Source organism: Barbus barbus (assembly GCF_936440315.1).
Source record: "Barbus barbus genome assembly, chromosome: 3".
Taxonomy (NCBI): domain Eukaryota; kingdom Metazoa; phylum Chordata; class Actinopteri; order Cypriniformes; family Cyprinidae; genus Barbus; species Barbus barbus.
This window is the reverse complement of record NC_136731.1, coordinates 22827521-22853542: the sequence shown is the minus strand read 5'-3', so window position 1 is coordinate 22853542 and position 26022 is coordinate 22827521. Positions and strand designations below refer to the sequence as shown.

Sequence of the window (26022 nt, the reverse complement as noted above, 5' to 3'; positions counted from 1 at the left end):
TCTGTTTTACTCTGTAATTATTGACTCTAGTAGATTACGTTGCATCCTTGTTAAAGACATGAGCAACCGAATGAACGAGTAAATATAAAGTCAAGAGTTAACTAGAATAATCAAATATCAGAATAATAAATTAGAAACGGACAAGCAATCAATTTGTATTTCAAGTTAAATACGAGGTCATAATAACATGGAGTCAGATTAAATGATAAAATGGAGTCAGATTAAAGTTTAATTTAAATTGAAGAACTTTGCACATTTGGAAAGACCGAGCACGCAGGAAACCTTCATCCACCACCGGAGACCTTCTTTGGGCCGGATGGGTGGAGCCTTACACATTCAATAAATTATACATTTCACAACTTACTAATGAGGAACATCACAAGCAATTCATCACTCAACCATTATGGTTTTCTAGGCAGGAGAAACAAACACCAGATCCACTGAGTAAACCGTATCCACGATGCAGATGATCAGATTGATGCAAGTCATGCAGGACACAACAACCAGACTGTCCCAGAAACAGTGATTGCAGACTTGAGGTCTTGGATTGTTCTGGAAACTGTAGATAGGCCATATCACCACAGCCGTGAGGTACATTAAAACCGCCAGTATGTTGTACCCCGTCAGACATTTGTCCAGAGGGATGGGGATTCGAGCCAACAACCTGCCGATGGTGAGGATGATGATGAGGAGAGCAGTGATGAAGCAGATTGAGTAGATGGCCACACACCACTGGAGCCCAGGCAACCTGCTGTAAAAGGCCAAATTCAGAGAGATAAAGGTGATGCAGGCCACGAACGCCTCCAGGACCTTCAGCAAGCCTGGCACGGTGGACAGGATCCCACCTCGGCTGCGTACAGGCCAAAGCACACACAGGATATCACTGTGGCTGCGATCCTGACTGAATGTGAGGAGCCTACGTAGAACATGGGGTAGCATAAGAACAGCATAAGCGAGGACAGCATCGCAAAAGCCGTTGTGAAGTCGTCCCAAGAGTTGGGCACCTTGGTGATGAGGAGGGTCATGAAACAGTAGAAGCACCAGGTGAACATGCACCATGCCCAGAACGAAGAGCTGTCGTGGCCTTCAGAAGCCACCAGGTGGACTGTAAATATAAGAAACTGGGTGGACCCTGAAAAGTCATTGCTAAATAAGATGATAAGCATCTGAATACTAAAGGTGGAGGGAAGAAATTATGGGTTTGATTTATGTTCTGTAAATTACCAGAGTTCTCATTTGCGAAACAAGGCTATAAAAGATGGAGAGATATGCACCGAAGAAGAGACATTTAGGTCTTCTGATGCAGTTTTTTCTGGTCCTGAAGAAATCATGTTCAGCTTCTCTCCATGACATATGCACCAACAACCTGGCAGCTTTTACCATGCAAAATTACACATGATCTGAGCTTTCTCATTTTATAAAGCAAACACATATTTCACATAGATATACTTTACTGTCATTCTCATTTCTTATTCTTTTCCCCTAAATATTGTTTATATTTTGACCTTTGAGCTTATTTTAGGCGTGAAAGGTGGTATAGAAAAAACATTTTGTTTTTGTTTTGTTTTTATATGTTTTGTGTTTGTTCATTTTAATGTGCTTTTTTTGTCATTCTTGTTTCTTATTGTTTTTATGTTTTTTATTTCTCCTATTGTTCATATTTTGAGCTCGTTTTAGGTATGAAAGGTGCAAATTAACATTTTTTTTTTTTTTCCCCCCATTTTTTTTTTTTTAATTTTGAGTTGCATTTTAAAGGTGCAGAAGGTACAGAAAACATGTTTGCACTTTATTTTACAGTACAGTGTACTTACCTAAAAGTACTATATTACAAGTAATTACATGGGTTAAGGTGAGGGTTAGGGGTAGGTTCAGGATTAGTACCTATAGTTATTACTAGTTATAGTTAACGACATAGTATGTACATGTGAAGCAGGCCTGTAAAATAAAGTGCTACTGTATCTTTATTTTCTATATGCATTTTTGTCATTGCTGTTGCCTATTGTTGTTTTTATATGCTTTATTCTCTGAATAAGGTTTATGTTGCCTATTGTTGTTTTTATATGCTTTATTCTCTGAATAACTGCATTTTATGTATAAAAGGTGCTATAACATGTTAGAGTACTAGCCTTAGTGCACACTACCTAAAGTTATCTTTGAGGTCCAAATATGCAACTAATTATTCATCATCTGCTGCTAGAAGTTTCTAAGCATTGATAATGGTGACAACATCACTGTAAAATCTTTATCCCAGTTGTTTGTTTGGGTCATGAGATCATAGTTTGTGAAACGTTTCATTTCCAAAGTATGCTTTCACTACTGTACCTTAGTTATTGTCTTATACAGAGAAGTGAATTCTATTGCAGTAGAAAAGCAAACAAATGAGGTTGTGTGTCTCTACAGGGATGTGCTGGAGAAACAGACAATTGTGCTGGACTTTGACCGTACTGTAATTGTGTAGAGTCAGATCACACCTATTGACACAAATGACATAAACTATTAGAAATGTCTCATTTTAAATATAAAATTAAGCCGTATATTATGTTCAATATATAATGTTAAATATTGAGTAAATAATCTCAGTGCATTTGACTATATATTTTTTATTGATATCAATGAAAAAAAAAATTCACAGCTCACCTAAAGTATTGCATTATCACATGTTTTCATATATTTTGCATTTAGAGGCCACTACAATATAACTTCTGTGTGTTTCATTACTGCAATCATTGTGTTTTCCTGATGATTTAAATGCTAAACTAATGCTTTGTTTTTGTTCAATATTACAACATGACTAAATACAATTAAAAGTACATGAAATAAAAAATACATACTATTAGAAGGCATCTTTATTTTTATTTTATTTTATTTTATTTTATTTACCTTGAGTTTTGAGTTTCTTCACGACGCGCGACACGGAAACGCCGATGACGCAAATAGTGTGCGCCGGGGGAGTGTAGTGTTTGGCAAGCGTCTGCTGGTGCCAGTCACAGAGATGTCAATACAACTGTAATCATATTTTCTCCGATGAAGATGATCAAAAATTCGTTTCATCCTTCCATGATTTTTTTCTTTCGTCTGACATCAGTGCTCATCTTTATCATACGTAAGGGTGAACACAGATGATTGTGCTGTGTCATATTAAAATGATCAATAATTCATGACAAAAACCAGGTGGATGAGAAATGTGGATTGTTTACCCTTTCAGTCTGTCTTTGAATACAAGGATTTTCGATTAAAATAAGGTATATGCCCACCATATCTCTCATATTTACCTAAATCCTATTTATATTGTCTATTATATATAGCCTAATACGATCATTTATGCATTCCTAATTAATTAGATTTATACAGTAAGCATCTAAGAATTAGACAACTGGCATCTATAATCTTGTTGTTGTTGTCTTTTCTGTTATATGTTAGTTGCTAAGAAGAACACAATGTTGCCATGTTGATTACTGTTCAGCTTGGAGGTAATCAGGGAAACATATGTAGTATTAATCTGTTCAGAGTAAATTGGTTAATGCAAATGTGAATAACAGAAAGTGATGTCAGCGTCATTTTGTGCTCTTGTGATTCAGTGGATGTCGAGAACAAGCGCCGCCGTGGAGGACGAGGAGGAGAAGCAGAGATACCCTGCTGGTGCCAGTCCACCCAGCTTCACCTCCCAAGACACCCCACACTCCTTACCCGAGAGGTCTGTATTAAAAGTGGTTTCAACATTCACTGTAATATACTATAGTTTACTGTATGCTTTGTCACTGACTGCAGTGACTCATGCCTTTTCTTGAGCTCTGTATGTTTGCATACTTTAGTTTAAATTTCAGACGTTTCCCCTCACAGATTGAGTTTGGAACCATCCGTCAGCGCTATAGAGACAAGCCCCTCCCCTTCTAGCAATGGAACCAACCTCCTGTCGTTGCCATGGGAGATAGTTACCCAGATAGCCTCACATCTCCCAGCACAGTGTGTCAGTAACGTGCTACCGCAGGTAAACATTTTCAAATTCAAGAGACGTTTAGAAGACAAAATTGACATTTTCTTCTATTCAGGGCAAGCTTTCTTTCTAAATGGGTATGCAGTTCTTACTGATATTAATACATTTTTATATTTACATTTACATTTAGTCATTTAGCAGACGCTTTTATCCAAATGAGGACAATGGAAGCAATAAAAATCAACAAAAGAGCAATGATATGCAAGTGCTATGACGCGTCTCAGTTAGCTTAACGCAGTACACATAGCAAGTTTTTTTTTTTTAATCATGTAATAAAAAGAAAACAGATAGGATAAAAAAAAGAATAGAGCAAGCAAGGGTTAGAGGCCTTTTTTTCTTTTGTTAATTGTATAATAAATAAAAAGAAAACAAATAGATAGAATACAAAAAATTTTTTTGTTTTTTTTTTTGAAGAAAACAAGCACTAAATGAATTGAGTGCAAGTCTGAAAGGGACTCTGAAAGTTGTTTTTGTTTTTTAAGAATATAATTAGCATAGAGAGTGCTAGAGTTAGAAGGTCAAATAAAGATGGAAAAGATGCGTTTTTAGCCGTTTCTTGAAGATGGATTCAGTTCATTAGTTAACATTCTAACTAATGTTAACTAATGAACCTTATTGTAAAGTGTTACCCTTAATATTAATGTTCAAAACAGTTGTTCTGCTTCATATTTTTGTGGAAACTGTGATACATTTTGTTTAAAGATCCTTTGATTAATAGAAAGTTCAAAAGAACAGACCTTTTGTAATATTATAAAGGTCTTTACTGATCAATTTAATGCATCCTTGCTGAATGGAAATATTAATTTCTTTCAAAAAAACACCTCTTGAACTCTTGCTGCTCTTCTATGTTTAGGTATGTCAGACGTTGGGAAAGCTTGGCGAGGATCGCTTGGCGTGGCAGCTTCGGGCTCAAAAACTCTCGGGCCCCGCAGCATCTTTCCCAGTCGGGCCAAAGGAGAATTTTGATTGGTCCAAGGCATGCTTGGAAATGGAGCAGCTGATTGGATGCTGGACAGGGCAAGATAATCAGGCAGAGAGACAGGAAGAGGCAGCTGGTGGAGTGAACAGTGAGAACTTGGTGGAGATGCAGCTGGATGTCGATTTAAACGGTGCAGCGGGAGCAGGAGAAGAGAACGCGCAAGTTCAGTCCCAGAATGCCTCTGATAGTCCCCATCTGATTGAGTCATCCAGCACTTCTTCACCTTTGGAGCACATCATCCTTCCTTCTGGCCACATTGCAGATGTGAATTGTGTCCTCCTGCTGGGTGGAGAAGAGATGCTGTGCGCCTCTGGCTCTAGGGACAGAAACGTGAACCTGTGGGACCTTCGAGAGGGTCCCAGAGGCAAGCTGATGTACACTCTAGCGGGACGCGGGACCATTAGTACCCACCGGGGCTGGGTGTGGTGCCTGGCATCCAGCGGACCTCTGCTGGCGTCTGGCTCATTTGACAGCACCATCAGGCTCTGGGATCTTGAAGCCGGAGGAGCAGAACGGGGACTCATCCAGTGCAAAGCTGCTGTATTATGTCTGTCCTGCGAGAGGGACACAATGCTAGCCGGGACACATGATCAGAAATTAAGCATCTTTGACACCCGAGGTGAGTCGAGGTTCGGAATATTTATTTTCTTAAAGCACACTCTCAGTTTTATTGTGAAAGATGTATTGGTTGTGAATGATTCACATGTGAAAAGTGTTGATTTAGCATTATTTATATGTACTATTGTAGTATTTGTTAATATTTTGAATTAGCTATTATTTTTATATTGTCAGTTTTCATTATAATTTTAGTTTAGGTTTTGGTAATTTTTTTATGTGCTTTGAAATTGTTATAAATTTTTTAAATATTTTAAATAATTTATAATAAAAAGTATAATATATCTAATTATAATTTGAATATGTAAATATACAACTATAATTTAAAATTATATTTCTGTGCTTTATACTGACAAGTAACAAATTAAAAAAAAATTAAGCAGAATAAAAAGACGTGGCACTGAAAATTTGAGTAATGATGCTGAAAATTCAGCTTTGCATCACAGGAATAAATTACACTTTAAAATATATTGCAATAGAAAACAGTTATTTTAAACTGTAAAAATATGTTACAGTATTACTGATTTTACTGTATTTTTATCAAATAAATGCAGTCTTGTTGAGCATAAGAGGCTTTTTTTCAAAAACATTAAATCTTTCTGTCCCCCAACTTTTGAATGGTGTATATTTCAACACACACATGTTGTATGCACTGTGAAGATGGCTGAAAACCCTGTGAAGTCCACTCAGACACTAGTAGTCGTTTGTTATGTGCCAGTTGTAACTGTGTTTGCTGATAACTCTAATTCATGTGATATAGCTGCAGATCCATTAGTCAAGAGTCTTCGTCTTCATGGTGATGCTGTGTTGTGCCTGACGTCTGATGACCAGTACATCTTATCAGGCAGTAAAGACCAAACCGTTGCTCTGTTTGACCGCAGGGCAGGAAAACTCCTGCAGAAAGTTCAGGTATATACACACAAGCTACAAATAAAAGAATAAATCACACAATCCTAACAAGTATCTATGTTACAGTCAGCTAATGCACTTCTCTGTGTCCTCTTCACACATCTACAGCTGAGGTCGTACCTGCTGTCTCTGTCCTACAGCGGTCGGGAGGTTTGGGCCGGGGATAACCGTGGACTCGTGCACACCTTCTCAATGCACAACAGCTCCCTGACACCCATATCCCAGTTTAACATCCACAGGTCACTGGTCACCGGCGTTCACTACTCTCCTGGTGCTCTCTACACGTGCTCCTCTGACCGCACTATCAAGGTAAGTCTTCTCTCAGTTAAAAATGAGTTTAGTTGATCTTTATCCAAGGTTATTGGCAGCTCATACCTCTTATTGCATGCAGGTCCACCTTCCATGTGCTCCACCCAAGACACTGTGCACCCTTCACCATCAGGCAGGAGTTAATGGGGTATGTTGACATTTTTTCCCATGATTCATCTCTATATTGATTAATTTTATTTATTTTTTGTATATTCAAGTGGTAATAGAAGTGGGCGATATAACCAAAATCGTATATCTTATACACTAGCATTTAAAAAAACATTGTGTCAGTGAGTTATGTGACCCTGGACCATAAGGGTCAATTTTTGGAAATTGAGATTTATACATCATCTGAAACTGAATAAATGAGCTTTCCATTGATGTATGTTTTGTTATGAAAGGACAATATTTGGCTGAGATAAAACTATTTGAAAATCCGGAATCTGAGGGTGCAAAAAAAATCACCTTTAAAGTTGTCCAAATGAAGTTCTTAGCAATGCATATTACTGATCAAAAATGAAGTGTTTATATATTTACAGTAGAAAATTTACAAAATATCTTCATGGAACATGATATCTACTTAATATTCTAATGATTTTTGGCATAAAAGAAAAATCAATCATTTTGACCCATACAATGTATTTTTGGCTATTGCTACAAATATACCCCAGCGACTTAAGACTGGTTTTGTGCTCCAGGGTCACATATTTTGTTTAGAAATGAATATTTTTGCAGCAGATATGCATTAAATTGATCAAACGTGGCAGTAAATGTATTTATAATGTTGCAAAAGATTTTTTTTTTATTATTTTATTTTTTCAAATAAATGCTGTTCTTTTAACTTTTCTATTCATCAAAGTATGAAATAAAAGTATCACGGTTTCCACAAAAGTATTAAGCAGCATTATTGTTTTCAACATTGATACACTGGGGGGGGGGGGGGGGGGGTGGTTTAGGAACATATTTCACTCAGAAACCGTTATTAAATTAAACAATTACAAAGAAATGACAAGTAATACATTGAACATTTTGAAGAAAAAAATTATTTTGAAGACTGAAGACTAGGGTTGGGATTACGATTTCGAGTCTTATCGATTCCCAGTATGGTTAAAAAAATTAAGTCAAACATTTTGATATCGAACATATTGATTCTATGTCCTTTTGGCCTACAGGAAACAGCCGCCATCATTTCACAAAATGTCAAATTTAGGCTGATAACAACTCGTACGCCAAGCGGCGGTGCCATCTTTGCCACTGGTTTCCGGTTTGAGCGAACGCTGGCGTGTTTGGCTGCCGCTGCTCTCCGGTATTTTATTATTCTAAAATTAAGCCTAATTTTGAGGATATTTTATGCCCTTTGATCGAGGAGATCTCACCTGATTATTGTTGGGTACTTTCATGGTTGAATGAGTCGGAGGATCTGAATGCGTGGATCTATTGAGATCCGTTTGGTGAACTTGAACGTGGAGGAGTGAATCCAGATTGAAATGTGGTGTTATATCATTTGCACACTGGTGTGCTGGAGTTCTACTGTTTGTTCTTCAAAGTGGAGTCTCTTTGTCGTTCCCGGTGTGGATAATTCTCCAAATATGGTGCTTAAATACTCTTCGGTGGATTTACAGAGACTAAATTCGTTCTGCCGTCTCTCCGGCGGAACTTACAACCGCTGCGCCGCATTGGGAATCGCACGCCGCCACAGGTACATCCATCGTGGATCTCGCCGTGACCCCCTTGTGAGGACTTCGACTGTGTTTCAGGATAATTATCCCATTCCGGTCATCTGGTCGCCACATCGCCGCTCTTCCATTAGATCAAATGGTAAGAGTCAGAGTGTCAATCTTGAAAACATTAGTTTGCTCAAACACGCGCCTCTCAGATCTCGGCAGTCTGTTTGCCCTGTTACTGTAAAGATGGCCTTAGTGAATGCAAGGTCAATATCGAACAAATCTTTTATTTTAAATGACTTGTTTACATCTCACTTCCTAGACTTTTTATTTGTGACTGAGACCTGGTTAAAACAGGGTGACTTGATGCCTCTTGCCGAGATTGCGCCTCCTGACTGTGCTTTTCTCAGTTCTCCACGGGCCTCTGGACATGGTGGTGGAGTTGCAACAATTTTTAAAAACTGTTTCAAATGTAAGCCTGTACCTACGGACACCTTTTCTAGCTTTGAAGTCCAGTTACTGAAGGTTGATTTAAATGGTCCTATGCTATGTGCTCTGATTTACAGACCCCCTAAATACAATAAGGATTTTATGCAACAATTTTCTGATTTTCTCTCTGATCTGGTGACTCGGGCTGATAGACTATTGATTCTTGGGGATTTTAACATTCATCTCTGCTGCCCTTCTAAAACGTTGGTCAAAGAATTTGTAACTATTTTAGAGTCTTTGAACTTTGTACAATCTGTATGTGGTCCAACTCATAATCTGGGTCACACACTAGATTTGGTTCTGTCTCGTGGCTTTTTGATTTCAAAACTGGAGGTTATTGATGCGTGTTTGTCTGACCATTATCCTATTTTGTTTGAATCTGAGTGCTTTCTCCCGTCTTCTATTTGCCCTCAGCCTTCATTTCTCTCTCGAGCTATTCACTCAAATACTGCAAATTTGTTTTCTGAACATTTTTCTTCACATTTTAATAATAATTTTCTGAATGAAACGGATACTGAATGCTTGACTGAGATATTTTATAAAGCATCCTCTATATCTATGGACGCTGTTGCTCCGCTTAAGCGTAAAAAGATGAAGGTTGCTGGCCAGCCGTGGTTAAATGATGACACCCGCGCTTTCAGACAAGAGTGTCGAAAAGCGGAGCGAAAGTGGAAAAAAGATAGGCTACAGATTTCATTTGACATTTTAAAATCAAGTCTGTTTAACTATCAAACGGCAGTAAAACAGGCAAAATCAAATTTCTTTTCTCAATTAATTTCTGACAACGCTAAGCGACCAAAAGTCCTGTTTGATACGATTGACTCTATTCTAAACCCGACCACGAATATTTTATCTGAGGCCTCTATTGAGCTTTGTGAAGATTTTTTAAAACATTTTACTCAAAAAATTGCTGATATTAGAAGCTCTATTGTTCCATCTGAACCATGTCACTTGCAACTGCCCTGTCCTATGAGTTGTCTGTCTAACTTTAAACCTGTCTCTCCATGTTACGTCCCTTTTTAGTCTAGAGGTATTGTGAGGCGTAACAAAGAAAGAAATTAGCCAAAAATAACAAACAAAACACAGCTAACTAAAGGATTAAAGGAGCTGACTAACCTATACACAAAACAAAGATGAAAACCGAAAAACACATGAACTTCCCTCAGCTCCCTCTCTTAACAATAACCAGGAGAAAAGATATTCAAAAATAAACAAGGCACTCACTCCAAGTTGGCTACTTAAGTAATTATATACAAATTTTCAGGTTTAAACAAAAGAAAAGCAACTAGTTATCTGCTCTGATTAAGTGGGGTACGTAACACACGCAGCCCACTACCCCCTTGTAGCTACCCACACAGGCTAGGCAAGTTAGTTAGCAACACACAGTCAATAAAGAGGAATAAATCACAGTACCTTTTAGTTACCCCCTCACAAGGATTTAACTATTGGGCAGTTCTCACAAATGAGAAAATATTCCTACACAAAGAACAACATGCTACCCTCATAAGCAGACAAGGCATTTCAGTCAAGAGCTGAGGAGAAGTGATCCTCCTTAGCAGCATCTAGAAGCTCCATTTATACTGCTCCACTCTCTGTCAGGCATGCTCACAACGAGTAACAGCTGGGGGTAATTAACCTGAGAGAGATAGTGAGGAAGAGGCAGAAAAGAGCACAAAACACAATACAAAAAAGGTACAAGGCCTACATTTAGAGTAAAAAGAAATCAAACGCCCAAGGGCGTAACACCCCCACCACTAAGATTACAGTCCAGAATTCAAAGAAAGTTCCGGCCCTCTATTCTCCCACATGTCGATTAAGCAGTCCCATCCATAGATCTTGATAAGGCATCCGCGATAACATTGTCAGTGCCTCTGATGTGCTGGATCTGGAGGTTAAAATCTTGAAGTTTTAAGGCCCAGCGCAGCAGACGCTGGTTAGAGGAAGACATGTTGGACAGAAAAATTAATGGATTATGGTCTGTATACACAATTATCGGTTGAACACTATTGCCAAGATAGACTTCAAAATGTTGTACAGCCCACAATAAAGCTAAAGCTTCCTTTTCAATAGTACTATAGGACATCTGACATTTTGAAAACTTGCGTGAAAAGTAGGATACAGGGTGCTCTATGCCCTGGGCATCTTCTTGCACAAGCACAGCACCTGCACCAGAGTAACTTGCATCCACCTGCAACATGAATGGGAGGTTGAAGTTAGGTGCCGCCAGTACAGGGGCGTTACTAAGTAGATCTTTAGCAGCTTGAAAGGCATGATCACAATCACTGCTCCACATGAACACTCTCGTCGTGCTCAGTAAGTTTGTGAGGGGTGCAACTACGGAGGAAAAATTCCTACAGAACCCTCTGTAGTAACCAGCCATTCCAAGGAACCGTCGAAGCTCACGTTTGTTATTGGGTTTAGGAAAATTAAGGATGGCTTCCACTTTGGCATCCACAGGTTTCACCCAGCCATGACCCACCTTTTTCCCTAGGTAGGTTACAGTGGCTTTACCAATCTCACACTTGGTAAGATTCAAGGTCAGTGAAGCACCTTCCAGCCTTTCAAAAACCATTTTGAGAGTCTTTAAATGGTCTTCCCAAGTTTCAGAATAGATAACGATGTCATCCAGATATGCATTGCAGTTAGGCACGTTTCCAAGCACAATGTGCATTAGTCTCTGAAAAGTTGCTGGTGCATTTCGCATTCCGAAAGCAAGAACAGAATACTGAAGGAAGTAGTCTGGGGTAACAAATGCAGAAATCTCAGCAGCACGGGCAGTTAGGGGAACTTGCCAATATCCCTTAAGTAGGTCAAGTTTTGTGACAAACCTGGCTGATCCAACCCTATCTACACAGTCCTCCATTCGTGGGAGTGGAAAAGAATCTGGCTTCGTGACTGCATTCACTTTACGGAAGTCTGTACAAAAACGATAAGTTCCATCTGCCTTGGGAACTAATAGGCAGGGTGAACTCCACGGACTCTGACTGTGTTGAGCTAGCCTATGCTGTAACATATATTCAACCTCTGTCTTCATGATGTGTCTCTTCACTGGGTTAACTCTGTAAGAGTGTTGTTTAATTGGCTTGGCCGAACCCACGTCAATGTCATGTTCAAGGATGGTGGTTCTCCCTGGAACATCAGAGAACAGGGATGGGAACTGATACATCAACTGGGTGATTTGGTCAACCTGCTCAGGTTCGAGATGAGAAAGAAAAGAGATGAGGTCTTTCATCACAGCGGAGTTCTGAAACCTTACACCATCTTGCTTAGTGGCTGGCGTCACTATGGCCACCGGTGATGGTAAAGTTGCAGGAGTGCATGGGGAATCGAGCTTAGAATCTCGCATGAACTTCTTTAGCATGTTGACATGACATACTCTAGTCTTACGCCGTCTGTCAGGAGTGGTAATGATATAGTCGGTTTCACTGAGTTTCTCTTTCACAGTATAGGGACCACAGAACTTGGCATGCAGCGCTGAACCAGGCTCAGGCAAAAGAACAAGAACTTCATCATTAGGCTGAAAGCTGCGACAGACACTCTTCATATCATAGTTTCTTCATTTTAGACTGAGCAGCAGACAAGTTCTCCTGGGCCAGCTCGCGAGCTCTGTGTAGATGTTCTCGGCAAGAGCTTACATACTCAAGAACAGGCACAGGCAGTGAATCTTTAGCTAAAAACTGCTCGCTCAACACTTTGAGTGGTCCCCTCACGCTGTGACCGAAGACGAGATCGGCAGGGCTGAATCCAAGTGACTCCTGTTCGACTTCCCGAACAGCAAACAACAGGAACGGCAGAGATTCTGCCCAATCTCTACCACTGGCTAAGCAATAAGTCCTCAACATCATCTTTAAGGTTTGGTGAAACCTTTCTATCGCCCCTTGAGACTGTGGGTGGTAAGCGCTTGAAAGTTCATGCTTGATTCCAAACTGCCTTAAGGTTTGCACAAACAGTTTTGAGGTAAAGTTTGTGCCTCGATCAGTCTGTATAACCTTTGGCAATCCAAAGATCGTACAGAATTTAATTAGCTCTCGTACAATAATAGGAGCTTTTATTGAGCGTAATGCAACCGCTTCAGGGAAACGGGTAGACGTGCACATTATAGTCAGAATATACTCATGTCCTGATTTTGATTTGGGCAGGGGACCAACACAGTCTAGCAACAAACGTTCAAAAGGTTCCCTCATAACTGGAATCGGGCATAAGGGGGCCACGGGCAGTTTCTGGTTAGGCTTACCAGCTATTTGGCAGAAAGTACATGATTGGCAGAACTTAGAAACAGCAGACTTCAGTCCAGGCCAATAAAAATAGCGGGACACACGCTTAAATGTCTTAGTAACACCTAAATGCCCTGAGAGAGCATGTTCATGAGCGACCCTCAGAACTGGATCCCTGTACTGCTGAGGCAGAACGATTTGATGGACCTCATTAAGGGAGGAACGAGCATTGGGTCTCCAACGGCGCATTAAAACGTCCCCTTCCCAAAAGTATTTAACCGTTTCGGGCAATTTGTTTTTAAAATTTTCAACAGACTCAATACAACTGGCCAGAGAAGAATCGGTTCTCTGGGCAGAAATTAACTGAGCCCGGCCCATTTGAAGTACAGGCTGCAGCCCAGGAGCAGCAACTGTTTTATAGGCCTCTACAGCCTTCGTTTTCACTGGCTTTGCATCACAATCATTAGTGTCTTTTAAAAAACTCTCAGAGAGATCAATTACATCATCAAATTTCTTTCTCTGGGCACGCGTCACTGCGCACGCAGGGAAGACAGCTGGAACGTTTTGCACAGGCAATGAATAATCACTCTGATTTGGGTTGCTGCTCACCAAAGGTCTAGGAAAAACATCTTCTCCTGCAAGATCATTTCCTAAAATAATGTCAACCCCTTCAATGGGTAATTGTGCACAAACTGCCAACATTACAGGACCTGTAATCAAGCCAGATCTAAGGTACAAATCATGTAATGGCAGGTTAAGACATCCGCTGCCTATTCCGCGCACTAAAACATTAGCTCCCGTGTAATTAGCAGCAGGAGGTAACACTTTCTCACAAATCAGCGATTGGACTGATCCAGTGTCCCTCAAAATCTTCACTGATTTTCCCACTTCATCAAGTGAAAGAGACACCGTACCGTCCAACAAGAACGGCTGATACGCACTAATGATAGTGTCTGCACTACGATTAACATTGTCGAGCGTGTGCACCAAAGCTGTAGTTTTAGGTTGCACACCAGCCATTTTCTGTTTCCAAGCCCGGCACTCAGAAATCATGTGACTCGGGTCTAAACAGAAAAAACAAGCTCGTTTGCTTTTCTTTTTCTCAAACCAATCTGGCTGTGTCCCAGGTTTGATACGTGAGGAGTTAGGAGTCGTACCCTTATCAGAACCAATATTTTGAGAGTACATTACTTTACGTCGTGAATTATGAAACACATTTTTATGTGTCAGGACAAACTCGTCAGCCAACACCGCAGCGTCATTAACAGAGGTGACTTTTTGTTCATTCAGGTGAACTACCACACTTTCAGGTACGCAATTTTTGAACTCTTCAAGCAGAACTAGCCCTTGAAGTTGATCAAATGTGGCGACTCGGTTAGAAAGGCACCACTTCTCAAAAAGTGTGCGCTTCTCTCGTGCGAACTCGACGTAAGTCTGTTTGGCAGCCTTGGTATGGGAGCGAAATCGCTGTCTATACGCCTCAGGGACCAGCTCATATGCTCTTTAAACCACTCAGCTAGCTGATATTATCTCTACTATGAAGTGTTCAGGTTCTAAGTTAGATATTATCCCGGCTCGTCTTTTTAAGGATGTTTTCTCTACCATTAGTTATATGGTAACCGCTATTATAAACAGCTCTCTAGCCAAAGGTGTCGTTCCAGCTAGTTTTAAACATGCAATTGTGGAACCTATGTTGAAAAAACCTCAACTTGATCCAGAAATGTGCAGTAACTATCGACCGATCTCTAAACTGCCTTTTATCTCTAAACTTTTAGAGAAAGTAGTTTTCTCACAGCTCCAGTTTTATTTGAATTCTTTTAATATTTTGGACACGTTCCAGTCTGGCTTTAGATCGTTACATAGTACTGAGTCAGCTCTGTTGAGGGTTACAAATGATATCTTGCTTTCTCTAGATTCAGGCTCTTGTGTTGTGCTGGTTTTGTTAGACCTGAGCGCTGCATTTGATACCATTGACCACAACATTCTTCTTGAAAGGCTAGAATATATGGTAGGTGTCAAGGGCACTGTACTAAAGTGGTTTGCTTCCTACCTCGAAAAGAGGACTTTTTCTGTAAATTTAGGAAATTGTTCCTCGCCATCTGCTCCTGTTTTGTTTGGTGTGCCCCAGGGATCTATTTTGGGACCTTTATTGTTTTCCCTCTATATGCTCCCCTTGGCCCTCATTTTTCAAAAGTACAACATTTCATATCACTGTTATGCAGATGATTCTCAGCTTTACCTCCCAGTAAGGCTTGACACCACTGCTCCATTTGATGTGTTATTGGAATGTGTAGATGATATCAAGAGGTGGATGACAAAGAATTTTCTGCAGCTAAATGAGGATAAAACAGAGGTTTTAATTCTGGGTTGTCCGGCAGATTTCTCTCCTGCTTTGAAAGCCCAGTTAGGTCCTCTCTCAACGAATGTATGCAAACAAATCAAAAACCTTGGAGTGATCTTTGACTCTTCACTATTCTTTGATAAACAAATTAGTGCGGTTATTAGAGGAAGCTTTTTCCATTTAAGATCTATTGCAAAGTTGAAGAACCTTCTTTCAAGCAAAGATTTAGAAGTTGCAATTCATGCATTTGTAACATCACGATTAGATTATTGCAACTCTCTTTATTGTGGTCTTCCTCAATCTTCACTATCTCGATTACAAATTGTGCAAAATGCAGCTGCAAGACTGTTGACTGGGTCTAAAAAGAGGGATCATATTTCTCCTGTTTTGGCATCCCTTCACTGGCTTCCCATTAAGTTTCGAGTTGATTTTAAGATTCTTATGTTTGTTTATAAGGCGTTGTCTGGCTGTGCACCAAGGTATATCTGTGATCTTATTGTGCCATATTGTCCTGCTAGGGCACTCAGATCTTCAGATCACTTGCTTTTAAATGTGTCACGAAGTCGCTACAAATTAAAGGGTGATCGGGCCTTTTCTGTGGCTGGGCCTAAGCTTTGGAATGCTCTTCCTTATCATGTGAGGTCTGCTTCTTCATTGGACATTTTTAAATCTACTCTGAAAACACATTTTTATTCCTTAGCTTTTGGAAATTTGTAATTGTTGTTTTTTATAGTGTAGTCCTGCTATGCACTATGTACAGCACTTTGGATCAATTTTTATTGTGTTAAATGTGCTTTATAAATAAAGGTTGTTGTTGTTTTTGCAAAATATTTAGTTGCAGCTGAATACCTTGAAACAAAAATCAGCCGGCTACATAAAAACTAGACTCGATTCAGAGCTGTTTGTGTACAAAATAGAGCTGCGCGATTCTGGATAAATTCAGATTTATTTATTTTTTTAAATGGAGGTTGTTGTCCTCTCACAATTCTAGATTTACTTTTAGATTTCCAGTGTTTTTGTATGAATCTCTTGAATGAATGATTCAAAGACAAATACATTTTTAACAGCCCCTTTCCACCACCTAAATAAAAGATGTGCACTCAGGAATTGATTGGCGGAATTGAAATTGAAACCCTACTGGCTGGCTGAAGTAATGGCTGCTAAAAATTCGACTTTGCATCACACTAATAAATTACATTTTTAAATGAATTACAATAGAAAATAGTTTTAAATTGTAATAATATTTAAAAAATATTTTTCAGTATTACTGTATAACTGTTTTTATTGCATTTTTAAAATCAAATTAGATCTGTTCATCACATTATACTTATTTTTGCTGGGAATTCAAATAAAACTTTTATTTTTACATGAAAGAATTATATTATATATATATATACTTTCTCTTTGTTGATATAATTTGTTAGTAACTTAATATTCAGGTATGCGTTTACTTTTTTGTCATTATTTATTACATAACCACGTGGCAGTGCCTAGTTTTGATAATCCATTGAATTAAATATTTTTATTAAATGATATGAAAGATACTTAATCTCATTTGATTATATACTGTTTTATTTGGAATTTGATGGATGCAAATCAAAAAAACTTTGATTATTGAAAATAAATGAATTGTCTGGAATCAATGCTAAAAGAGCTTCACATTATATAAGACTTGAATTAAAAACAAAAGACTCAACACACAAATGCATTATAACTCTGATTGGATGAGCCACATTCAGTGCCATTATTGTATGTCTCATAAATATTTCTGTTGGATGATACCACTATTACTCTTTTATAAAATCATAAGTAATGATTTTTCTCTTCTCAGTTAAGTTTTGAAGGAGGAACGCTGGCCATCGCTTCCGGTGACATGAATGTGGAAGTATGGAGGCCCAGAATCTGAGAGTCTAAAAGCATCTGATAGCTGGGAACAACACAAACCAATCAGTTCCTCAACTCTCTGTTTCCAGGAATTTATCAATGCTTTAATTTGTTTAGTTTGAATGGGAAAAGGATGAAAATGAATCTTTTAGGTGTCTGATGCATGTTTCTACTGAGTCTAGAAACAAAAATCCAACATTCCTAGTTTTCTGTCATTCTTCATGAAGGGGGTCTCACTACGATTGCACAGGCAGAGTGCAAAACATTTCAGTGCCTCGTAACACAAGAACACCTTTTGTGATAGGTGATCAGTTCTTGAACATTTCAACAAAATTGATGCTAATAAAGTACTTAGATCGAAAATACAGTGAAAATACATGCAGTATAATATAGTAATGCACAGACACGAATCAAAATATATCTGTTTCAGTATTTAGCTCTCTATATATAGTCCACTAACTAGGAAATCGGTTATTAAAAATGTGTGATTTAAGTTCAATTTGTTTTTGTATACTTGTCAGTGTATTTACACAAGTATACAGTTTACAAATGAGGCACAATGTTTTAAAATGTATGCATTTCACAACCAGAGCAAACTACTAAATATCCTAATTTAAAATGTTTATATTTATTAATTACTTATAATTATTGTATTGTTCCGTGACTGACTGACTGTCCTGTGATCAAATTGTCTTTGATTTTTAAAAAGCTTTATAAATGCACAATTTGATCATTCGGTTTTTCACAGCAGCACGCAGGTCTTCTTGTCTTTGAACGGGTTGGAGGAGGCGTTGATCCCGGTCAGAAGCGGATCGGCTCTCCTGTGCTCCTGACAGTACTGAACAAGCTGCTCTGCTGCTGCTGAAATCTGACACACACACACACACACACATATGCCAACAGATGTATGATATGATAGACATACATTACACTGTAAAAATCATAATTTAGCGATAAAATGCTATGGTGAAAACCTGTTAATTTGGTTAATGCTATACGTTCCTTTACTGTATGCACTCTTAGGAAAAAAAGGCTGTCACTTATAATAATATAATGGAATTACAGTTACTGAGAACAATGTGTAATTATATTACAGTTACTTATGAAAATGTTAATGATTACAAAAGGGGTGACATCTGAATATTTCTCTTACACATGCAACACACACATACAGATTTAATTGATTTCTTTTATAAATTGCATTGACTGCTTTTTTTGTCATTTTCAGCCATGTACACAAATTATAAAGAACTCAAATGATAGACTCTAGCATGTAAAGGTGTGTTTGTATTATTATGGAGTGATGAGTGCATCTCACCTTGATTCTCTGTAGCTCTGTCTCTAGTCTGAGCTGCTCCACGGCTCTCCTGGCCTGAAGAACATTATTACTGCAGTATACGTCCATCACAGCTGCAGCAACATTAGACTTGCACCCTGAAAAACGGGTTTACATTAACCTTATTATTAATTATATTACTTGAACTATCTAATGAAAGAATAATTAGGTCTGATAGATGATGACTGATGTTACCTCAAGAGTTTTATCAGTCGTTGTGTAGAGCTCAAATGTTCTTGTTTCAGCGAGGAAGAGTTGGTGTCCAGTTTTTGGAGGCTTTTATATCTTAATGGGATGTTAAACCCCTCCATCCTCACACACACACACTGCTGGAAGCTTCAAAGCTCCTGTGATGTGGTGGAGTTTGAGGTCACATCAACAGTGCCAGAAATGTCATGAAAGTTCAGCAGTATTTGATTTCAGTATTTCATTTGGTGGTCATGAAACCTCTCTTGAATTTGTTTAACTGTGTGCACAGATGTGTTATCATCCTGCTCCTGATTTACAGTGTTTCTTAGAAATGGCATTAAATCAAGTATTCTGTAATTTGCCATGCAGCTAAATAAGCATTTAAAAATGTCACATATTCCAAATATCTCAATTTATCTGTAGAAAATTTGTTTTAACCTAAATAATAATAATAAAAAGATTTACATTTATATGCAATACATACAAAAAGCCTGTATAATAGACTTTATGTAGTCAAAAACGGGTCAGAAAAGAAAATGACTTTGGAGGTCCCACATCTTGTGATATTTTCCTGTTTAATGCATTAAAAACGTTTTGGGGTTAACTGTGTATACAACTATACATACCTATGACTAAAATAATTAATTTAAATCATAAATTAATTAAGTAGCCTATTTATTTAAATCTGTAAAATATCTTTAAATAGCCTACATAATAATACATAATTATAATTTATTAATAATAACGATTATTATTACACTACATTTTTTAAATAATAAAATATGCTTAAAATATTGATATATTATGCACTAACTGACGCTGCTTTTGTAGCTGTTCCTTTATATGCTGTTTCGGGTAATGTATACGCCCCATTGCTACAAGGTCAATGGCATCATAATATTCCGGTTTTAATTACAATCTAGCATTTATAAAACAAAATTAGTCCATTCCACTCAACGCAATCGCGTTTGGTATTTAGTTTGTACCGCCGCGCTTGCTGTAGTTGTTTGGAACATGTGGAAGATCAAGTGTGCAGCGCTGTGAGCGAGATCAGAAATAACACAAATTAAGAAAACTACATTAACAAGCCGGGTATTACATACACAACGGTTGGGGTGAGTGTAATATTACTTTCAAGACACAAAGAAATAGAAAACAGACATGTATTTGTATTTGCGTATTAGCTTATATAACACTTCATCAGTTATTGACACTGAAGTGTTTGATCTCAGCACTGAATCAGATCACATACACATGATCTGTTTGAAAGAACTGTGTTTAGGCTTCCATGATAAAACCATGGTATTCTTTGAAATAAGGTAGGAAATATCATAGTCATTCAGCACCAAGCATATATATCAAAGTATTATGGTATTGTCACCTGTACCCTGGTAAAACTGCATTAAACAGTAGAAGCCTGTGTTGAATTGTATGTATGCTGTGTTGCTGTAGTTGGGGCGATGATGGTCGACCATCAGGCTCCCTCCGTGGCGAGGGACGCGGTGTTGAAGGAGAGCATCTCTCTGCCGGAGGACATGCCTCAGATTAGAGGCTATGACTTTAACCAGGGCGTGGACCACAGAGCCCTGCTGCAGTCCTTCCTCAGCACGGGCTTCCAGGCCAGCAACTTCGGCCTGGCTGTGCAGGAGATCAACAAGATGGTGAGGGACTGGCTGCCAGCTCGCTGTTGGGTGCTTAGGGAAGTGGCCTATTTTTAAACATTTTTTATTTTCAGCATCATTACTCAAATCAAATGACTTTGATTGTTAGGAAAGGAGCCCTGTGTGATGTTGTATACTACAAATCAACATAATTTCAGCAATCGCATCTCAGTTATCTCATCATCTCAGTCTTGTAGCTCTCAAGTCATGTTAAGCTCCAGCATTGATTGTGTGTGTGGTTGGAGTAGATCGAGAAGAGACTGGAGCCGGTGCAGGAGGAGCGTGAGGACTGTGATTCACATACATCGGCTTCAGGATGCACCATTTTCTTGGGCTACACATCCAACCTGATAAGCTCCGGTGTGCGAGAGAGTATTCGCTACCTCGCACAGCACAGAATGGTACAGCCACACTGTGACTTTGTATTAAGCACCATTATGTTTCAGCTAATAATATCTGTCTAGGTCTGCCACTATCTATTCTGTTCATATTAAATGAAGAGAACCTATTTATGTTGAGTTATTTTGATGTTTCTGTAGGTAGATGTGATCGTGACCACAGCAGGAGGGATTGAGGAAGACTTTATCAAATGTTTAGCACCCACTTACCTCGGTGAGTTCAGTCTAAAAGGCAAAGAGCTACGACAGCAAGGCATTAATAGGTAAGAGAACAGTTCCTCATTAGATCATTGTGGTGTTTATATGCATGTTTATAAGTCATTATTTATACATATACTTTGTGTCATAGAATAGGTAATCTCTTGGTACCAAACGATAATTACTGTAAATTTGAAGACTGGCTAATGCCTATTCTGGACCAAATGGTGCTGGAACAAAAAACAGAGGTGAGAATTATTTTATATTATTATTCTATTCTATTTTATTTAGTTTTATTCATTTGGGTGGTTAAATATTTGTAAAAATGCTAATTCTGGACAAAATTGTCGTGAAACATAAACAGTTGAGACATTTTAAATTTATTTTATAATTGGAGTGGGGATATATTTGTGAAATTGTCCACAAGTTTGAGGTGTTTTTTTCCTTTTTAAATAAATTAAGTTAACCTATTAATTTAAAATAAATTAAAATTAATCAAATATTAAATTACATTGTTTTCAAATTATTTTATTAAATTGGGGTGTTTAAATATTTGTAAAAATGCCAATTCTGAACCAAATGGTGGTGGAATATTTTAAAATACCTATTTTAAATGCCTGCTTTGGACCAAATGTTGCTGGAACAAAAATAGATATAAGAAATTTATTTTCTTTTTTTTAGGTTGTTTAATACTTATAAAATACTTGTACTTTTTTCTGTGATTCTATGAGTGTAATGCATTTAAATTTGTATTTAAATAATTAAAATAAATATTTAATGTGGCCCAGCATTGATTGTTTTTCTGTCAGGGCACACAATGGACACCCTCCAAAATGATCCACAGACTAGGCAAAGAAATCAACAACCCAGACTCTGTGTACTACTGGGCTTATAAGGTAACATTTGAATTGAACACATACAAGTCCCCTTCACCTCCGTCCTTCCTCAAGTTTGAATCTCTTAATGACTGTATGATTGTCTTTCAGAACGACATCCCAGTGTTTAGTCCCGCCCTCACTGACGGCTCATTGGGTGATATGATCTATTTCCACTCATATAAGAATCCTGGCCTGGTGCTTGACATTGTGGAGGGTGAGTCGCTCAAGATGTGATATCAGTGCAATGTGGAGATTATTTGGCAGTGGCATTTATGATAATTTTGCATACTTCAGATATTCGGCGTTTGAACAGCAAAGCGGTGTTTGCCAAGACCACAGGGATGATCATTCTCGGAGGAGGCCTCGTCAAACATCACATCGCCAACGCTAATCTCATGGTAATCACATGAACCCAAAACAAGCACAATCATGTTGAGTCATAAAATAAAATCCGAAGCTTTTCTCATCTGTTTTTCAGAGGAATGGAGCAGATTTTGCTGTGTTTGTCAACACGGGCCAGGAGTTTGACGGCTCGGATTCCGGCGCTCGGCCAGATGAAGCCATTTCCTGGGGAAAGATCCGCATGGACGCCACACCTGTAAAGGTAAGATTAAATCTGAATGATGTGACATTATACTCTTAGTAATATGAAGATCTGGTTAACTGTGCTGTTGTGTTTTGTGCAGGTCTACGCTGATGCTTCTATAGTCTTTCCGCTTTTAGTGGCTGAAACTTTCGCACACAACGCCAGCAGGTTGATCAAGGAAAAGAAGAGCGATTGATGCTTTTCTGTTGTGAAAGCTATTTAAACATTTTACCTCGCCCCACTGTCTTCCCGTTTGCTTGTTTTTCAGTGCAGATGGTTTGAATGCTGTATTTCAATTTATGAAATCATATATAATTATCTACTTAAACATCTTAGTTTCTTATGGCCTTTGTGTGCTTTTGTCTGGCAAAATATGTTCAAAAACAACTTTACTAGATTGAAGTTGCATTCAATTATTTATTTATTTTTAACCAGATTTTTTTTTAGTTTACTAGCTTTTATGTTTAATTTTGTACCTCTATGAGATGGTACAGCGTGTATTTTATTGCATTGCATCCTTCAGTGTTAATGCACATCATCTTGTGCGCTGTTTGTGTATTTTATTTTATCTGGATGTTTGTAAACTACATTATTTTATTATTATATCTAAATTGCATGAACAATAAATGAATCAACACCTACTGAAATATTGAATAATGTAAAAGAATGTATAATAAAGTTATTTTTATTTATTAACACCTTATACACACTGCCATTCACAAGTTTGGGATGAGTAAGATTTTTTTGATGTTTTTAAAGGCATGTCTTATGCTTTTCATGGCTGCATTTATTTGATAAAATCTATAGAAAAAAAAACAGTAATATTATTGCAATTTAAAATAATGGTTTTCTATTTTAACATACTTTATAATCTAATTTATTCTTGTGATCAAAGCTGAATTTTCAGCATCATTGCTCCAGTCTTCAGTGTCACATGATCCTTCAGAAATCATTCTCATATGCTGATTTATGATCAATGTTGGAAACCGTTGTGTTGCTTAACTTTTTTTTTTTTGGAACCTGTGATACTTTTCCAGGATTCTTTGATGAATGTAAAGTGCAAAAAAAACTATGGGAAAGTATCTGTGTCTGTCTGTCTGTCTATATTTTTTAAATGCAAATATCACTATGGATGGTACATTTACTCCATAATTTACATTAATCTATTATGTAGCTGTTAAAAAGCATGGACATAAATGAAGAGAGTTGAAAAATGTTAAATAACTCAAAACCTTATGCATGTTTTCATTTCTAAAAACATGCTGCATCTTTATTGTTCTGTCACTTTAAAGCCAGCAGAGGGCAGTCGTGTTTCACTACCTGCAATCCAACAGTCTCCTGGGGCCTGTTCCATAAAACAAGTTTACCAAATAAGCCAGGCTTATTTCAGTAATTCTGATTTATTTTCACTTGATTTGGTTTCTGAAAGCAAAATTACCATAGCTCAAGCTCAGTCACTGTGGCAACTTATGCTGGCAAACTAACCTGGTCCGGAGCAGGCTAACTGTCAGGCTAAGATGAGCTCCTCTAACTCTGACCAATAGGAACTCATCAATATTACCACTGACTCTCTCACATACAGTCAGTTGAATTTATTATCGGTCCAAAAATAAAAGTATACAGAAAATACACCTTAAATAATCAAATAAATAAAAAATAGGCTACTACCAACTGTATTTAATGTATTGTGCCCAAAATGTAGGCGAATGACATTTTAACATAGATGCTACTTGAGCATTCAGTTGATCAGAAGTTTCTAGCCATGCAGCATTTCTCTCTGAATTTATGACAGCTGTTACAGCTGAGCTGTACCTTTTATGGCTATTAGAACATTAAAACATTGCAATCTAAAATGGCTCTTTAAAGCATTAAAGCATAAAAACACAATCAAAAGTTAAAATCACTGAATTAAAAATGCAAATTTATAATAGAAATCAGAGTACATTTTAACTGATAAGAGGAACACACATTTAACTCATTTGAGCTAGTTATTAACAGTTGCTGCTATCATAAAAATACACTTATATGTAGGAAATTAAAATTATATGTGTCACATTTAATGTCCAACAACAAATATTTTAGCAGAATGTATATTTTATTCAGAATTCCTGCGCTAGTATTCTATTCTGCTCTGTCTGTGTAGCGCGCATGCGCTCAGCAGCGCTCGTTCTCTCGCATAAGCCTCGCCCACTCCTGACAGCTAAATGGATATATTTGCATGACTTTCTGACATTACAGATGTAAAAAATATACCTGTCACGTATCAGTTATGCACTGAGGAAAACACAATGTTTCAAATGCGGTAAACAGCAAAAATATTCGCTGTTTGCTATGGTGGATCGATTTGATCCATGATCGACATTAAGGGCTGCTTCAGAATAAGCGTGTACGTCACATTATCCTGACTCACTGAACCTGGATAGCATTAGTGAGATTGCGTGAACCTGTCGTTTATGAAACCGATTTAGTCCTGATTGATTTGTTAGGTTATTTCAAGTCAGGTTTTGGACTTTAATCCCCGCTTTTCTTAGCGTCTTTTATGGAACAGGCCCCTGGCCTGTATAAACAGTTTATGTAATTACAGTGAAACTGTAGAGATTTTTACTGTATTTATCAGTTCTGTTGAAAGCGGTAGTCAAGATGTTAACGGCATGCACTGTGATAACATTTGCTCAGCTGTAGTAAGTGTGCAAATCAAGTGTTTTGACCTAATTGATCTATTGAATGTGTTGGTTTTGTTACCCTAGTTTCAAACTTCCTTTTGCACGTTTTAATTTACAGCGATAAGTAATCTGTCTTGAATTAAATGGAGCATATCTGAACTTGCATGCAAAGCCTGCACGTCTCATGTTTTTTCCCATCATCTTTTATTTAGGACAGGTTGCTATTTTTTGCAAGTGAGTTTTATGGACATACTTTAGTAGATGCCAGAAACTGAAAACATTTATGCATATTTAGTAGATGCTTTATTCCAAAGTGACAAATTTAAAGGCAGCATCAAATATATTTAGCATATCCTTTGTTCCTGTTAGTTTCAGTACACTAGCCAGAACACTGAATTTTAGCTGATCTTACCCAGCAGCACATTAGGCTCGATTCCACGTTCTCCCATGTTATGGATTTCCATTTTTCCCCATTATCGTCCCATTTGGAAATGCTCTCCTGCTCTAAGTGTTTGCCTTACTGGCATGAATGTTTATTAAAGTCCTGCAGAAGATGAGATGTGCGTTGCACTGGAGACATGGCTTTTTCCTAACCCTATGCAATTTTGCAGGATTTGTCAAAATGAAATTTACACAAAAGCTGTGAAAGGAAAAGTATGAGCAGATGTCTTATATGAAGTCCATTTGCCTGTTTGTGGTTTGTGTTCTTTCTTAG

The 26022-nt window shown here is 37.9% G+C and overlaps 4 protein-coding genes across 8 annotated transcripts; 2 read left to right on the top strand and 2 right to left on the bottom strand.

Annotated features, from left to right (window-relative positions):
* Positions 1-411: 411 nt before the first annotated feature.
* Positions 412-1166, bottom strand: LOC306858494 (myeloid-associated differentiation marker; the record flags this gene model as incomplete). Its single annotated transcript, XM_079399060.1, is given in 2 exon segments — positions 412-839; positions 842-1166. Coding segments are annotated over 2 exon segments (753 nt in total).
* A 1757-nt stretch (positions 1167-2923) lies between these two features.
* fbxw9 (F-box and WD repeat domain containing 9) lies at positions 2924-18673 on the top strand. Of its 5 annotated transcripts, none has more exons than XM_079377076.1 (9): positions 2924-3103; positions 3206-3242; positions 3579-3694; positions 3841-3988; positions 4848-5592; positions 6349-6497; positions 6606-6806; positions 6889-6954; positions 17346-18666. In XM_079377076.1, the coding sequence occupies exons 3-9, from the start codon at positions 3582-3584 to the stop codon at positions 17418-17420; spliced, it is 1497 nt and encodes a 498-aa protein (XP_079233202.1). In that variant the 5' UTR covers positions 2924-3103; positions 3206-3242; positions 3579-3581; the 3' UTR covers positions 17421-18666. The 5 variants fall into 5 exon arrangements, with proteins under 5 accessions (XP_079233202.1, XP_079233200.1, XP_079233199.1 ...); XM_079377074.1 differs by adding an exon at positions 3421-3470 and having other exon boundaries at positions 2924-3242; XM_079377077.1 differs by lacking the exon at positions 3206-3242 and adding an exon at positions 3421-3470 and having other exon boundaries at positions 2937-3103; positions 17346-18672.
* gng14 (G protein subunit gamma 14) lies at positions 18141-18803 on the bottom strand (the record flags this gene model as incomplete). Its single annotated transcript, XM_079377122.1, has 2 exons — positions 18141-18266; positions 18717-18803. The coding sequence occupies 2 exons, from the start codon at positions 18801-18803 to the stop codon at positions 18141-18143; spliced, it is 213 nt and encodes a 70-aa protein (XP_079233248.1).
* Positions 18804-19802: 999 nt separating this feature from the next.
* dhps (deoxyhypusine synthase) lies at positions 19803-23725 on the top strand. Its single transcript, XM_079384960.1, has 10 exons — positions 19803-20038; positions 20376-20584; positions 20833-20985; positions 21124-21245; positions 21332-21428; positions 21990-22076; positions 22167-22272; positions 22353-22456; positions 22537-22662; positions 22745-23725. Exons 2-10 carry the CDS (start codon positions 20384-20386, stop codon positions 22838-22840), a joined length of 1092 nt encoding a protein of 363 aa, XP_079241086.1. The 5' UTR covers positions 19803-20038; positions 20376-20383; the 3' UTR covers positions 22841-23725.
* The last annotated feature ends 2297 nt before the right edge of the window (positions 23726-26022 follow it).

Excerpts from the sequence above, each read along its gene's own strand:
- dhps (XM_079384960.1), top strand. The coding sequence starts at position 20,384 with ATGATGGTCGACCATCAGGCTCCCTCCGTGGCGAGGGACGCGGTGTTG. Across the intron at positions 22,273-22,352 it reads GGTGCTTGACATTGTGGAGG|ATATTCGGCGTTTGAACAGC; the intron begins GTGAGTCGCTCA and ends TGCATACTTCAG. Across the intron at positions 22,663-22,744 it reads TGGACGCCACACCTGTAAAG|GTCTACGCTGATGCTTCTAT; the intron begins GTAAGATTAAAT and ends TGTTTTGTGCAG.
- fbxw9 (XM_079377075.1), top strand. The coding sequence starts at position 3,582 with ATGTCGAGAACAAGCGCCGCCGTGGAGGACGAGGAGGAGAAGCAGAGA. Across the intron at positions 5,593-6,348 it reads AAGCATCTTTGACACCCGAG|CTGCAGATCCATTAGTCAAG; the intron begins GTGAGTCGAGGT and ends CATGTGATATAG. Across the intron at positions 6,807-6,888 it reads CCTCTGACCGCACTATCAAG|GTCCACCTTCCATGTGCTCC; the intron begins GTAAGTCTTCTC and ends TATTGCATGCAG.